A 17,032-nucleotide genomic window follows, 5' to 3' on the forward strand; every position below is an offset into this window, starting at 1 on the left:
CTTGATTGACAGTCACAGACAGCACCAGGGTGGAAAACATAATAAACATTCAGGGCCTGTTTTATTTCCGAGCTATGTTTTAGTGATGCAAAGAAAGTAGGGAAATTGACATTCTTTGAAAGGTAGCAGGAATTAGGAGACAAAGCAAGAAAATATACAGTGCCCTGCAAAAGTATTCATCCCCCTTGGCGTTTTTCCTATTTTGTTGCATTACAACCTGTAATTTGAATGGATTTTTATTTGGATTTTATGTAATGGACATACACAAAATAGTCCAAATTGGTGAAGTGAAATGAAAAAAATTACTTGTTTCAGAAAAAAAAGGAAAAAAAAAGTGATGCGTGCATCTGTATTCACCCCCTTTGCTATGAAGCCACTAAATAAAATCTGGTACAACCAATTACCTTCAGAAGTCACATAATTAATTAAATAAAGTCCACATGTGTTCAATCTAAATGTCACATGATCTGTCACATGATCTCAGTATATATACATCTGTTCTGAAAGGCCCCAGAGTCTGCAACACCACTAAGCAAGCGGCACCATGAAGACCAAGCAGCTCTCCAAACAGGTCAGGGACAAAGTTGTGGAGAAGTACAGATCAGGGTTGGGTTATAAAAAATATCAGAAACTTTGAACATCCCACAGAGAACCATTAAATCCATTATTAAAAAATGGAGAAAAAAAATATGGCACCACCACAAACCTGCCATGAGAGGGCTGCCCACCAAAACTCACAGACCAGACAAGGAGGGCATTAATCAGAGAGGCAACAAAGAGACCAAAGATAACCCCGAAGGAGCTGCAAAGCTCCACAGCAGAGATTGGAGTATCTGTCCAAAGGACCACTTTAAGCCATACACTCCACAGAGCTGGGCTTTAAGGAAGAGTGGCCAGAAAAAGCCATTGCTTAAAGGAAAAATAAGCAAACACGTTTGGTGTTCGCCAAAAGGCATGTGGGAGACTCCCCAAACATATGGAAGAAGGTACTCTGGTCAGATGATACTAAAATTGAGCTTTTTGGCCATCAAGGAAAATGCTATGTCTGGTGCAAACCCAACACCTCTCATCACCCCGAGAACACCCTCCCCCCAATGAAGCATGGTGGTGGCAGCATCATGCTGTGGGGATGTTTTTCATCGGCAGGGACTGGGAAACTGGTCAGAATTGAAGGAATGATAAATACAGGGAAATCCCAGAGGCTAGATGTGCCAAGCTTATAGAGACATACCCCAAGAGACTTGCATCTGTAATTGATACAAAAGGTGGTACTACAAAGTATTGACTTTGGGGGGGTGAATACTTATGCACCCTCAAGTTTTCAGTTTTTTGTATTATTTCTTGTTTGTTTCACAATAAAAAATATTTTGCATCTTCAAAGTGGTAGGCATGTTGTTTAAATCAAGTGATATCAATTCAAATCCATTTTAATTCCAGGTTGTAAGGCAACAAAATAGGAAAAATGCCAAGGCTTCATAAACCTGGAAATACTTTTCCAGAGATTCAAATAATGCAAAGGTATTCCAGAACTTTTTACCCCTTACTAATTATATTTTTTAAATAGATGCTGAGCAGACAGATTCAGTATCAAAATCCATAGGACTTAAAGATCACATTTATTTTCAGATTTACAAGTTAAGTAACTTTCTTATACAAAACATCCTGCTTCAAAGATTAAAAAGTACTTACAAAGAAAACTTGGAGTCAAGCTGTGTTGGTACCTCCTGCTGGCCAAAGACTGTACAACAGCATACAGTGTAAAACATATATATAAGTTATTGTAGGTTATTGTAGTTATTTTGTATTCAAGGCCTTCACAGCAGAAATTGGGTATATGATAAACCACGATTAAAATAAAATATGTTGGGCATTGTGGTTTTATGAAGCATCAGGGAACAGTAGTCAACCAATCTTGAGAAATCATCTGAATTCAGGTTTACAATGGGCTCACACAGTATCCCAGATCTTTTCATGATGACATCTTTGATGTGGGCACCCTCTTTTTTCACATTAGTTAATTTTCACCCTCACATTATCATACGGAGAGTTTTCCTCCTCTTCATGTTGGGGTGTATCCGGCGGAAAAGCTCTCTTAGGTGGCTTGGGGACAGCGTAGTCGTCAACGTGAGGGTTGTATGGATACTCGTGGCCATTGGGGTCAACTATGGTGCCCATGATTTTCCATGCCTGACCTCTGACCTCCTCGGGGTCATCGTAAACAGAGGTGGGGCAGTTGGGCTCCAAAGCTATAGCTGCAGCACAGCCCTCCGGTTCATCATAGATGTGCTCTGCCTTCGTGTATCTGACTTTAGTGCCCTCAGACCTACTTAGGCCTGATCGGATGGCCAACTCATCAATGCTGTCATAGAGGGGATCTGGAGCATCGTCCTCCTGGCAGCCTGACCTCTCACAGCCTTGCGGCTCCACCCCCAGGGGGAGGTGGACACTAAGCAGCATGTCTGCCATCAGGTTCTTGGCAATGGTGTCAAAGGGGAGAGAGTAGTCTGAGTCCTTTGAGGAGTGGTTGGGTCCAGCGCTGAGGCTGAGGGAGGGCTTATCCTCCTGCTGCCTCCTCTCCAGAGGCATATTGATCTCAGAGTAGGTCTGACTCTCGCTGTTCATCAGAGGGCAGCTGGAGATGTTCTTCACCTGGTTCTTGCAGGGAATGCCTCTGGTGTCCAGTGTCAGGCTCTTGACCCCGGTGAGGAGTTTCTCCATGGGGGGCTCCAATTTGGCCTGGGGGAGGTGTGGGGGAGACGATCCGTCCCTCTGCAGGGCTTCATTGACGGTGCTGTAAACACCCGGCTCCCCTCCTGGCAGGAGCCTGGGCCCAGGGTCCATCTCCTGGCCTCCTGAGGCCTGTCGGAGGGGTAGGCCTGCACTCCTCTGGAGGTTGATGGCTGACTCCAGGGCATGGAACAGCATGTTGCCCTGTTTGGTGTCAAACTCAAAGCTACCTTCGCCAGAGTCACATCTGCGACCCGCTTCAAAAGAAAATGTCACCTGTAAAGAAATTTGTGTGAGATTGGTTAAAACTTCACTCTGAAGGAAAGTTTCTTACATATAATTATCAGCTATTCACTCATAGGGAGAAACCTCGTTGTGCTTTATTTAAAGACTGTACTGTATTTGGGTCACCTTTCTTTAACACTAAAATAATTGTCCTCAACTAGGGTTGCAAAAATTGCCCAAAATTTCCAGAAGTCCCAGTAAGAAGATTAGTGAAATCAGGAGGGAAAAAGCGGGATATCCAGGAATCCCCCAACAAGGATTTCTTGAAAACCTTGGAATACTGGCAAAGTTACCGGAATTTTACAACCCTATCCTCAACCATTCCAAGAGAGATTTGTTGAGATTTTAGATGTTGTTGTGATTACTGGGCTTTTGTAGTTGACAGTTAATGAGAAGGTCACCTTGTCCCGTCCGAACCTCCGGAGGTAGCGGTAGGGCCAGGTGAAAAGAACCTCTCCTGACTTGGGCTCTTTGAGGAGGAGGCTGTCGAAGTCTGTCCGTAGAACATAGGGGCCTCTCAGCTTGCAGCGCTCTGCTGCCTCCGTCCTCCTCACCACCACCCTGAACTCCTTCAATGCTGGGAAACAGACAACAGACAGACAGGATGTAACAGACAGACAGTCTGGGAAACAGACAGACACTCTCCTCTAACTCAACGCAAACAGTATCACACTGACTCAAATTGCAGTGTCCTTATTACACATGGATTTTTACACCTAGTGATAAAATTATGTAAACCCATATACAGTTTTTATAGTATTTATCAAAAGTGATATTGCATTGTGTTTGGTTGTCAATGAAACCAAATATCAACATAGGAAGGAGTTGTATCTTTTGCTTGAATAGTTCAATCTGTGCCACTGACTTAGTCTGGCTTTAATTCCAATGTGTCTACAAATTAATAATTGATATGTTCAGTGATGTAGTGGTAAAAAATTCACTGAACGCCAGTGCAGGGAAAAAAGTCACTCTTCCTATACTTTAAATGTATTTTTCTGCAAATTGTGGGTAAACTTGGCAAAAAAAACAGGGGTAAACTGTGCTTACTTGCATTTGCCCTCCACTACACTACTGGATTTGTTGGATCACGTCTCCATCTCAAACAAAAATCTAAGTTAAAGAATAGGACTAAATCAAATCAAGCTTTAAATACACTTTAAATTAAGTTTGATTTGATTTAGTCCTATTCTTTGACTTACATTCTTGGTTGATGGAGATGTGAATCCAACATACAAATGATTAGTTTATACAAACTGTCCTTCAAATGTTGATATTTGGTTGCATGAGGCCAATGGTGACTTTAAAACAGTTAGAGAGTTTAATGGTTGTGATAGGAGAAAACTGAGAATGGATTAACAACATTGTAGTTACTCCACAATACTAACCTAAATGACAGAGTGAAAAGAAGGATGCCTGAACAATTTTTTGGTATTGTTTTTATAAACATGCATCCTGTTTGCAATAAGGCAATAAAGTCAAACTGCAAGAAAATGTGGCAAAGAAATTAGCTTTATGTCCTGAATACAAAGTGTTATGTTTGGGGCAAATCCAACACAACACATCACTGAGTACCACACTTCATATTTCCAAGCATGGTGGTGGCTGCATCATGTTATGGGTATGCTTGTCATCAGCAAGGACTAGGGATTTTTTGGGGGGGATAAAAGAAAACGGAATAGAGCTAAGCAGGAAAACCTGGTTCAGTCTACATTCCAACAGACACTGGGAGACGATTTCCCCTTTCAGCAGGACAGTAAGCTAAAACACAAGGCCAAATATACACTGGAGTTGCTTAGCAAGATGACATGGAATGTTCCTGAGTGGCCTAGTTACAGTTTTGACTTAATTCGGCTTGAAAATCTATGGCAAGACTTGAAAATGGCTGTCTAGCAATGATCAACAACCAACTTGACAGAACTTGAAGAATGTTTTGCAAATATTGTACAATCCAGGTGTGCAAAGCTCTTAGAGACTTACCCAGAAAGACTCATCAGCTGTAATCGCTGCCAACGGTGATTCTAACATGTATTGTATTGACTCAGGGGTGTGAATACTTCTGTAAACTACATTTCTGTATTTCGTTTTTTATACGTTTGCAATTTGAAATGTTCTAAAAACATGTTTTCACATTGTCATTATGGCGTATTGTGTGTTGATGGATGACAAAAAAAATCTATTTAATCAATTTTGAATTCAGACTCTAACACAATAAATTGTGGAATAAGTCAAGGGATATGAATACTTTCTGAAGACACTATAATCCTGTTGTTGAAATGTCACTGTCAAAAAAAAGCTTACGTCGATTCATTTTTTCCACGTAGATTCAACGTCACAATATGTTGACAAATTACGTTGAAACAACATTGATTCAACCAGTTTGTGCCGAGTGGGCAGTGTCCAAAAAATGGGTCTACATTGAAGATTGTGGGTCTTCCAGCAGGACAACAACCCCAAACACACATAAAAAAGCAGCCAGAAGTTAAGAAGAAGTGCTCGACTGTTCTGGAGTGGCCAGCGAAGAGTCCAGATCTGAATCACATATAAAAGCTATAACGAGATCTGAAAACAGCAGTTGGTGGAGGGCATCCCTCAAATTTTGAAGAATTAGAGCAGTTTGTTGTTAAAAGAAGTGGGGCAAATTGTCAGTATACGGTGCAGCAAGCTCATTGATGGTTACAAGAAGTGTTTGTCTGCAGTTATCTTGGTCAAAGGCTGCACAACCAAGTATTAGCCCGGGAGTGGCAATAATTTTGTCCATGCCATTTGTCTTTATTTTCTCAATCAAAAATGTAAACTTAAGTTTCCAGAAATGTAATTGGTTCTTCAATGTTGAAAATCTAATAAAAACGTTTTTTTCCGAAGAAATAGTGAATTATTTTAGAAAAGTGCAAGTGTGACAATATATTTGGCCGCAACTGTACAGTGCAGAGTTAAACAACACCAGACTCTCTGTCAGGTCCTAGCATATTGTACTGCAGGCTAACTGATTTCCCCCAAAATTCCAGTTGTAAAGTGATCATTCCAGTACTGGACCCCCTCCCCACTGCTACTGTGGTTCCCATTATGAACGAAACAAGCCAAGTTACAGTCGGTGTAATGAACATAAGCTATGGGGGAGAGCACTGCACTTTGTCAGTTGCTCTGTGGGAGGGAGATCAAATCCCAGTCACAGCCAGAGGCATATTACTCCTGTTTTCCATTCACTTGGATAACAGTCTTTAAGTGAGAGAAAAGTGGAATGCATTCTCATTACCAATCCTAGACCTACACAGTGCCATGTATTTAGAATCTAACTTTGGCCTGAATGCCAAGCGTCACATCTGTAGGAAACCTGGCACCATCCCTACAGTGAAGCATGGTGGTGGCAGCATCATACATCATGCTTTGTCATTATGGGGTATTGTGAGAAGAAAAAAACAATTGAATCAATTTTAGAATAAGGCTGTAACCTAACAAAATGTGGAAAAATTCAAGGGGTCTGAATATTTTCTGAAGGTGCTGTACGTACATTTTCCAAATCCCTTTAGAGAGAGCTAATGTAATGGGAGTTTGAATATACTGTAGATCAGACTCACAATGTGTTAGCATGGTTTCAAAGAAAATACTTCCCACTCATGGATGAAAAGGATGAAAACCGACACTTGTGAAAACCTGTCACATCCATCACTATCCCTTCCCTTTAAGGTGCCTTCAAACACAGTGGATCTGGGCCGATTCCGGCTGAGAGTAGGTGCACTCGGCTGAGAGTCAAACGTCATGTGGCCTGAGTCTGGGCCCGAGTATTACTTATTACTCATGTGGCCTGAGTATTACTTATGGCTAGGATGCGAGGATTGAGCTCGGGCCGATTCCGGTGTGAGTTATCTGGCCCAAATGTATAACTTGGGGCTCGGGACGATTAGGGCTACTCTCTGGCAGATGATTACATATGCTTTATATAATTAACATTTTATGATTTATTTTTCCATATTTTGTCATTGTTGCTGTGTCCCATCGCACTGTAGCGACTCCTGTGGCGGGCCAGGAGCATGCACACTGACACGTTCACCAAGTGTATGGTGTTTCCTTCAACACAAAATGTTTTTTTTTTGTGGATGGGTATATTTGTATGTATAAAATTAATAATAGTAATATTTAAAATGACTAAATCGGGTAATTTTGTATACATTTATTTAAATTAGCATCGGGCCGCTTCTGGGGGGATTCTGGCAAGATGCCAGCAAATTCGTCTGAATTCCGGTAGACGGACACGGCCCGATGTACTTGGGCCGATTCTGGGCAGTCATTTATTTTGATTCCTGGCCGAGTCCGACACCCGATTCCGGGCCGATTCAATCAGTTCTGGCCCCTTCAATCAGAGGGCCGCTTCTGGGCCGATTCCTCATTGCTAGCTGGGACATGTCAAACGCAGCGGTTTAGTAGGGTGAGGAGAAATAGTTAGCAAGAAACGGTGTTCTACATTTTTAATTGGTTGTGACGGACATATCTTGGCAACTTTTCTGATTGACAGCACACCACAACCCTAGGCCCTCCCCCAACGCACTGCTCCCATTGAAAACCATTGGGTTGCTGCATTTTTCTGTCATGTTTTGAAAGCACCCCTGACTGAGCTGGATCTTCACTGTAGCGCCTTTGAGCAGCACCTGAGAGAGAGACTCTGTAACAGAGCTGAGCAGAGCAGCATGTTTGTAAAATATGTCTTAGTAAGCCACAGATATATTGCTGCACTGAGTAGAGGATGTTTCGTTGAAAAGATGCACTGGCTTGTAACCTCTCAGGACTTCCTCAACCAACAAAAAGAGAGAAGAGCCTATTGACTTCCTGTTACATCCAAGCCCTATCTGACAGAAATACCCTGTTCTTAAAATAAACTCGCTGACTTCTCTATACAGTAGCTCAGCTCCACCTCTTTGCCACTGGTGGATGAGCCTAAACCACTAAACCAGTTTCTCACCCGAATTTATTTTTAAAAAATGTTCCGTTCTACATACTTTGCAGTCTATCTGTAGGTCTATTTGGAGGCACATTGAACTAACCGTGGCCCTGTAAAATGCTATGGATAAGTGTTTTAGTTTTTGGGTTAATATCTTCCCAGGTGCTTGTTTCAGAAGGTTGAGGTTGAGGAGTTGCTTCCTCTGCCTGGTGCACCACATGCATTTGCTGTTTGTTTATGAGAGGCATGGGATTGCATGACTGAAAATGGCACATGAAATAAAAAAACAAGAGAATTCAGGATGGATGACTACACAGTCACTGCAGACTCAAGGTGCCATGACTACTTACATATACTGTGTAATGCTGATAGAAAAAAATATTTTTGAAGCCCAAGCACTAATTTCACATTATACAACTATTCTTGCTTTGGCTCATACAGTATCTGGCTACGATCAGCTCAGTGGAGATATGCCTATTCATATCACACACAGAGATCCTGTTACATTTTTGTAATCCAACAGTAAATACCATAAACAATCTGAATCAGAGTGTGTGTTTTACCCTCAGAACGATACACTGGCTGCAGGCCTGTCAGCTGAATGTTGCATGCTGAAGTTGTTAAACTTGTGATCTCAAACGCAGGCTCTGGTTTACCTCACATGCATCTACTAATAATTGACTGCACATAGGTTACAGCCCCTCAGAAATAGACATACTGGTATACTTAACTCAAATCACTGCCACAATGCTGTAGCTATTACGATGTTGCTGCTAAGGACACATCTTGTTCTAGTTTTTATCAATAATGAACTGACAGTTGTAGACAAGAATATCCAAGATCCAGGATGAGAAAACATAGCTAAAAACTAGACACAGATTAAGTCTTTGATTAAAAAGCATGCTCAATGGAGAATCTCCATTGAAATAGCTTTTTAGTCCAGGGCTTCTATTCACCTATGTCTGAGAAATCAGCCCTAAATGTTGTTGGTTGAAAGGATGTGATATTTAACAGATCAAATGTATATGTCAAAAGTCAGTGCCTCATTGTACTTTTAAGACATGGAGAGAACAGAAAACAGTAGAGAACAGGATGTAACTCTTCTGACTGATAAGTAAGTGGTCAATGTGCAAACATGCGGACACTGGTGGTGCAATGCTCATCAACCACAAGACAGGAAAATATTTCACAATTTTCCACTATGTATAACAGTCAAAATAAGACAGAGATGTACACAATGTGTCTGTGTGTAAGAGGCCACAGAAAATGTATTACAAAATGAGGTTTGGTTTTATATTATATATTGACATTTATATTTTATTTTATTTTATATACTGTATAGTCAAGTTTTTTGAACATTTACCTCAAATGGAAAATATAAAGAAGCACTTCCTTTATTCAAATTAATCTGAAGTCCTATTACTGTAATGCTCCAATGTATACACCCCAATATGACTTACTTATTTAAAGCCCTAGGTTCCTCAACTTGAGCTCTGTATACACTCCAGTATACACTCCAGTAACTGATCAGAGTAGTGATGAGTTGAGTCACGTCAGGCACATTTATCCTCTCATTACAAGACATTAGATGAATGTCAAAGAACAGTGTCCCATGACCTGAAAGAGCTCAGGGCTGTATTAAATACAGTGCTACGTATGTAGACATACAGTATCAGTGACACTTTTCTCTGCAGTTATCTGAGAATGTCCTGTGTGTGTGTGTGTGTGTGTGTGTGTGTGTGTGTGTGTGTGTGTGTGTGTGTGTGTGTGTGTGTGTGTGTGAGTGTGTGCGTGTGTGTGCTTGCACGGATGTATGTGTCTTGCTATATAAAATTATTTTGTTTTCCTTCATGGGGTAAATAGCAAGACTTACCACTGTCTCTTCTGCTGTACAGAGAGTTGTCCTCCATCCCCATTTCTGCAGCATCTTCCTTTGATCGCTGCATACTGTTACGTTTCATCCCTCCTTTCTCACCCCAGTTCATCTGCATTGGTCAAATATACCATCATAAACATACTGTGAACGTCAACATTTCCACATATTGGAAGAAGAAAACAGACTGCAGGGCCTTGGAATGTTTGTATTGTTGGTTGTGCTTGTGCGTAATAATAACAGTGTTCACTTGTGTACTTAGCAGTGTTCACTTGTGTACTAAGCACTAGATCTGTACCTGCTGTTTCACCAGTGTTAGTTGGATGATGGATAATGCGGGCTAGCTACTGCTTTGGCACTGTTTTTTCCTCCTGAATTGTATTTTGCTAATACAAAGCATATAAGGGAGAGACTGTTAACTAAGTTCAAAACACAAGCTGAGTGAGCCATTACTCTTCAACAGTCAGCTAAAAACAGCTAAAATTAGTGGGTTTCTTTGGTAAACCCTGCTACTGTTTTTCATCACATGATGGTAGTGTCAACTCTCAGAAGTCAGTGTGTGACAGAGTATTTTTTCTATATAGCGTGACAGTTTTGAGTTCCTGAGTTATCTGCTTGCTTTTCAAAAATATTTTGAAGTGTAATGTCATATCTGTTGTCATAAGTGTAATGTCATATATTGCTGTATGTATGTTTACAGTATATCAGTTATGATTTAGATCCCCAGCCCTATGTTGAACTGTACATGAACTGGACATGCAGCATCATATAAAGTGTGATCCCTTTACTTTTAAGCAGAATCAAACCTGACAGAACAAGGGATCTGACTGAACGTACAGGGAATGCAATTTCGCACAGTTTCTGTGTCCAGTCGTCCAGCTCGACCATCTCCACAGCAAACACAAAAAGTTTGTCTGCAGTCTCCACATGGAACTGGCCACAGTCTTTCGGGGAGCCCTCCATGTCCACTTCTGACACCCGGATACAGTCGCTTAGCTTGATCACCTTCTTGCTCTCCTGCTGCTTGCGGAGGTTTTTGTCTGATTTCTCCAGGGTGCTCGCACCATCTTTGCATTCAAAGAACTCCAAGCGTGAGATGGAGCAGGTACTCTCCCTGTACAGGATCGACCAGACCTTTTTCCATTTCTGTAGGGGAGTAGACAAAGCATGGGGTCAGACAGCAACAGAGGCACAGAAGGCCAATATTCATATTTTAAGGGATGTCTCTGCTTGTTTCATGAGGCTACTGGTAAGCCCTATTACTAGTTTCACTTCCTATAGCCTGTAATAGGTTTGACAGTATCCAACTGGTTCAGCAGGTGAAAAGAGGAAGATAAAGTGAATCCATTGTCAACACTGCTCTTCATATGGCATTACTCAATACTGTCGAGGGGAATAACTTGGATGCTTGGCTCTGTGAAATTCCTTTTAAAAAACGAAATATTTTGCAATTACAACAAAGAAATGCGATTGATTCAGTCTACCACAGTGGAGATGGGTTTTGCAGATTGTTTGCTACTGCTGCTATTGCACCATTAAAACAAAACACTCTATGAGGGATTTTGAGACTGGTCTGAGACCTGCAATACTACTCCTGGAGCAAATACAAACACATCAGGAAAGTCTAGCCTGACAGGAAATTGACCTTAACTATAGGTTATTCCCCCTGGTTTAACTAAACAAAGACTCCTTAATCTACATAAGTCTCTGGTACTGAACTATGGAACTCTTTAGCTGTAGCACATAAAAGTTATTGGTTGCCGTTTGCCTTTATAACTGGATAACAGACGACTATCTCAAATCAAAACGTGTCGTGAGGGGATTGAAAACGGTGAAAAAAGAAATATGTGTGTAAAAGAGAGAGATAGTAATTGCATCTTTTTGTATTAACTAACTCTGCCATGGAGAAATGAATGTCATTGTTGTAGAGACTTTGGATAAATGCCGAAAATAAGGTCTGTGGTAAAGACAGGCTTAGGAGATCTTATACGTTTTGTTCTGAGATCATTTTCATCAGCTAATGTAACTTTTTGTGAATTTTGAAGCATTTCTGTCAATTAAAAAAACAAACATAAAGCCTTCATAATTCATAAAGGTCATGTTAACTTGCTGATATTATCTCATAAAACAAAACGTATAAGATCTCCTCAGCCTGTGTTAACCTCAGATCTTATTTTAGGAGTTTATCACAAAACCCTATTCTTTCCCCATTAATTTTCACCATAGGGATGACTGAACGAACCAGAGTTAACTCATTTCCGAGTTCTTGGACTACAAGCTGGCAAAGTCTGGACAACACAGCAGGGTATTTAACACTCTCTCTTCAGTCATGTGTGGCAACATCATTATACTGTCTTTCTTGATGAGCGTTAGCTATATTGTACAAAAAAATCAAGTTGATTCAAAGTATTATTAATAAGTAACTGGTTCCACAGCCATATTTTTATTTACTCAACTTTACTCAAGTGTTACCTGAACTAGAAAATTATTGTTGGCCTAAAATTCTCTCAAATTAAAACTGCAGTTGAAGTCAGACGTTTACAAACACTTAGGATGGAGTCATTAAAACTCGTTTTTCAACCACTCCACAATTTTATTGTTAACAAAATAGAGTTTTGGAAAGTTGGTTAGGACATCTACTTTGTGCATGACACAAGTAATTTTTCCAACAATTGTTTACAGACAGATTATTTCAGTTATAATTCACTTTACCACAATTCCAGTGGGTCAGAAGTTCACATACACTAAATTGACTGTGCCTTTAAACAGCTTGGAAAATTCCAGAAAATGATGTCATGGCATTAGAAGCTTCTGATAGGCTAATTGACATCATTTGAGTCAATTGGAGGTGTATTTGTGGATGTATTTAAAGGCCTAACTTCAAACTCAGTGCCTCTTTGCTTGACATCATGGGAAAATCAAAAGAAATCAGCCAAAATGGTAGACCTCCACAAGGTACCATGTTCATCTGTACAAACAAGAGTACACAAGTATAAACCCCATGGGACCATGCAGCTGTCATACCGCTCAGGAAGGAGACGTGTTCTGTCTCCTAGAAATGAACGTACTTTGGTGCGAAAAGTGCAAATCAATCCCAGAACAACAGCAGAGGACCTTGTGAAGATGCTGGAGGAAACAGGTACAAAGTAGCTACATCTACAGTAAAACAAGTCCTATTTCGACATAAGCTGAAAGGCCGCTGAGCAAGGAAGAAGCCACTGCTCCAAAACCGCCATAAAAAAAGACAGACTACGGTTTGCAACTGCCCATGGGGACAAAGATCGTACGTTTTGGAGAAATGTCCTCTGGTCTGATGAAACAAAAATAGAACTGTTTGATCATAATGACCATCATTATGTTTTGAGGAAAAAGGCTGAGGCTTGCAAGCCGAAGAACACCATCCCAACCGTGAAGCACTGGGGTGGCAACATCATGTTGTGGGGCTGCTTTGCTGCAGGAGGGACTGGTGCACTTCACAAAATAGATGGCATCATGAGGCAGAAAAATTATGTGGATATATTGTATCAAGACATCAGTCAGGAAGTTAAAGCTTGGTCACAAATGGGTCTTCCAAATTGACAATGACCCCAAGCATACTTACAAAGCTGTGGCAAAATGGCTTAAGGACAGCAATGTCAAGGTATTGGAGTGGCCATCACAAAGCCCTGACCTCAATCCTATAGAAAATTTGTGGGCAGAACTGAAAAAGCGTGTGCGAGCAAGGAGGCCTACAAACCTGACTCAGTTACACCAGTGTCAGGAGGAATGGGCCAAAATCAACCCAACTTATTGTGGGAAGCTTGTGGAAGGCTACCTGAAATGTTTGACCCAAGTTAAACAATTTAAAGGCAATGCTACCAAATGCTAATTTGTTTGATTGATTGATTTTTTATTTAACTTCATTTAACTAGGTAGGCCAGTTGAGAACAAGTTCTCATTTACAACTGCGACCTTGCCAATATAAAGCAAAGCAGTGCGACACAAACAACAACACAGAGTTACACATGGAAAAAAAACGTACAGTCAATAACACAATAGAAAAAGTCTATATACAGTGTGTGCAAATGGCGTGAGGAGGTAAGGCAATAAATAGGCCATAGTAACAATGTAATTACAATTTAGCAAATGAACCCTGGAGTGATAGATGTGCAGATGATGATGTGCAGATGATGAAGTAGAAATACTGGTGTGCGGAAGAGCAAAAAAGTAAATAAAAATAACAATATGGGGATGAGGTAGGTAGATTGGATGGGCTATTTATAGATGGTCTGTGTACAGCAGTAGCGATCGGTAAGCTGCTCAGATAGCTGATGCTTAAAGTTAGTGAGGGAGATATAAGTTTCCAACTTCAGCGATTTTTGAAATTCGTTCCAGTCATTGGCAGCAGAGAACTGGAAGGAAAGGCGGCCAAAGTAGGTGTTGTCTTTGGGGATGACCAGTGAGAAATACCACCTGGAGCGCGTGCTAAGGGTGGGTGTTGTTATGGTGACCAGTGCGCTGAGGTAAGGCAGAACTTTACCTAGCAATGACTTATAGATGACCTGGAGCCAGTGGGTCTGGCGACGCATATGTAGCGAGGGCCAGCCTACGAGAGGATACAGGTCGCAGTGGTGGGTTGTATATGGGGCTTAGTGACAATACGGATGGCACTGTGATAGACTGTATCCAGTTTGCTGAGTAGAGTGTTGGAGGCTATTTTGTAAATGACATTGCTGAAGTCGAGGATCGGAAGGACAGTCAGTTTTACGAGGGTATGTTTGGCAGCGTGAGGGAAGGAGGATTTGTTTTGCAAAATAGGAAGCTGATTCTTTAATTTTGGATTGGAGATGTTAAATATGAGTCTGGAAAGAGAGTTTACAGTCTAGCCAGACACATAGGTATTTGTAGTTGTCCACATATTCTAAGTCAGAACCGTCCAGAGTAGTGATGCTAGTAGGGCTGGAGGGTGCGGGCAGCGATCGGTTGAAAAGCATGCATTTAGTTTGACTAGTTTTTAAGAGCAGTTTGAGGCTACAATAGGAGTGTTGTATGGCATTGAAGCTCATTTGTAGGTTTGTTAACACAGTGTCCAAAGAAGGGCCAGAAGTATACAGAATGGTGTGGTCTGCGTAGAGTTGGATCAGGGAATCACCCGCAGCAAGAGCGACATCGTTGATAAATACAAAGAACGAGTCGGCCCGAGAATTGAACCCTGTGGCACCCCCATAGAGACTGCCAGAGGTCCGGACAACAGGCCCTCCAATTTGACACACTGAACTCTATCTGAGAAGTAGTTGGTGAACCAGAGACGAGGCAGTTATTTGAGAAACCAAGGCTGTTGAGTCTGCCGATAAGAATACGGTGATTGACAGAGTCGAAAGCCTTGGCCAGGTCGATGAAGATGGCTGCACAGTATAGTGTTTTATAATTGGCAGTTATGATATCGTTTAGTACCTTGAGCGTGGCTGAGGTGCACCCGTGACCAGCTCAGAAACCAGATTGCACAGCCGGAGAAGGTACGGTGGGATTCGAAATGGTCAGTGATCTGTTTGTTACCTTGGCTTTGGAAGACTTTAGAAAGGCAGGGCAGGATGGATGCAGGTCTACAATGGTTTGGGTCTAGAGTGTCACCCCCTTCGAAGAGGGGGATGACCGCAGGCAGCTTTCCAATCTTTAGGGATACGAAAAAGAGGTTGAACAGACTGGTCATCGGGGTTGCAACACTGGCGCCGTATAATTTTAGAAATAGAGGGTCTAGATTGTCTAGCCCAGCTGATTTGTACGGGTCCACGTTTTGCAGCTCTTTCAGAACACCTGCTATCTGGATTTGGGTGAAGGCTTGGGCAAGTAGCTGCGGGGGGTGCGGAGCTGTTGGCTGGGGTAGCCAGGAGGAAAGCATGGTGATCGTAACTGACCAAAAACAGGGTATTTTTACTAGGATTAAATGTCAGGAATTGTGAAAAACTGAGTTTAAATGTATTCGGCTAAGGTGTATGTAAACTTCCGACTTCAACTGTATGTGTTTGCTCAACTTGTCTCATATGTTCATTCAACTATAAATTATTATTTTGGCATCAAAACTAAAAAAGGCTGTGCAACTGGTTACACACACACACACACACACACACAGTGCTTTTAACTTTCACATTGTACATACTTTGACATACATGATTACATTGTGCATGCTCAATTATATAGTAATTATTTTATTCAAAATGTCCTAACCTGGGATTTGAACTCACATGGCATTTAGATCTTCCTGCTACGCCACCATGTCTGTCAATTATCAGTTCATCTGACTATTCTCTCATCATTGTTTTGATTGATTTATTTCAGCAATTTTGGGGTTTTCTGTATAGTTGTCTAATTTTGGTAGGGCATTTGACTCTGTTTTAATGTTAAAAACACTGTGTGTTTGTATAGCTAATTCCACAGCTTTTTTTTTTAGGTTAGACGCACAAATAATAATTTGTAGTTTAATGAACATATGAGGCAATTTGAGCAAACATAAATTTAAGTTGGCTGAATTTTTGCCTACGTTTTGTCAAGTTTGGGCCAACTATTTTTTTGTTCAGGTAACACTCGGACCAAAAAGTGGAGTAAACCAAAAAAAGGCTGTGGAACCATTTACTAAATAATAATTACTTGAAACAACAATATTTTTTGTTTTACAGTGTAGATGATTTGACAACCTCGATCAATTAGCAGTTGTTTCTTACATGATAACAATACCACTATTAGATTGATGGATGACTCATGCTCATGATATCGATAAGGCAGAAGCCATTGAGTTTATGTGTGTGAGTAAGCAACACATATTAATAGTGTGTTCAGGCCACACAGAGACTCTGAGGAGAGTGATACAAAGGAGCTGTGGCAGATCTTACCTTGCCAAACCTATGTTGCTGTAAGTAGAGCATTCCTTTCTTCCTGATGTCCTCCTCCATGGTGTACCAGCTCTGTTGCCCCTACTCCTCTCCACTTTTATCTCTCTGTTCAACACGACACCCTGCTTGTGGTATTTATCTACAAATGACGCAAACACCTCAAGTTCCCTGTCATGTTGACTTCCTGTATGCGCAGCTGCATCACAGAACACAGCAGTTCAGTACTAAAACACTGTGTGTGTGTGTGGTACATTTTTGTCATTTAGCAGACGCTCTTGTCCAGAGCAACTTAAAGGAGCAATTAGAGTTAACTGTCTTGCTCATGGGCACATCAACGATTTTTCACCT

The 17,032-nt window shown here is 41.1% G+C and overlaps 2 protein-coding genes across 2 annotated transcripts in view; one reads left to right on the forward strand and one right to left on the reverse strand.

Annotated features, from left to right (window-relative positions):
• The window catches only part of LOC115111991 (dematin), a 294,338-nt gene that overhangs the window by 146,656 nt on the left and 130,650 nt on the right, over window positions 1-17,032 (forward strand). The gene's annotated exons all lie outside the window — the stretch shown is intronic.
• Window positions 1,598-16,803, reverse strand: dok2 (docking protein 2). The gene is made up of 5 exons (XM_065011776.1): window positions 16,685-16,803; window positions 10,656-10,964; window positions 9,819-9,930; window positions 3,409-3,589; window positions 1,598-2,998 (listed from the first exon to the last, which is right to left on the reverse strand). Exons 1-5 carry the CDS (start codon window positions 16,742-16,744, stop codon window positions 2,011-2,013), a joined length of 1,650 nt encoding a protein of 549 aa, XP_064867848.1. The 5' UTR covers window positions 16,745-16,803; the 3' UTR covers window positions 1,598-2,010.

Source organism: Oncorhynchus nerka, linkage group LG27 (assembly GCF_034236695.1).
Source record: "Oncorhynchus nerka isolate Pitt River linkage group LG27, Oner_Uvic_2.0, whole genome shotgun sequence".
Classification (NCBI taxonomy): Eukaryota; Metazoa; Chordata; class Actinopteri; order Salmoniformes; family Salmonidae; genus Oncorhynchus; species Oncorhynchus nerka.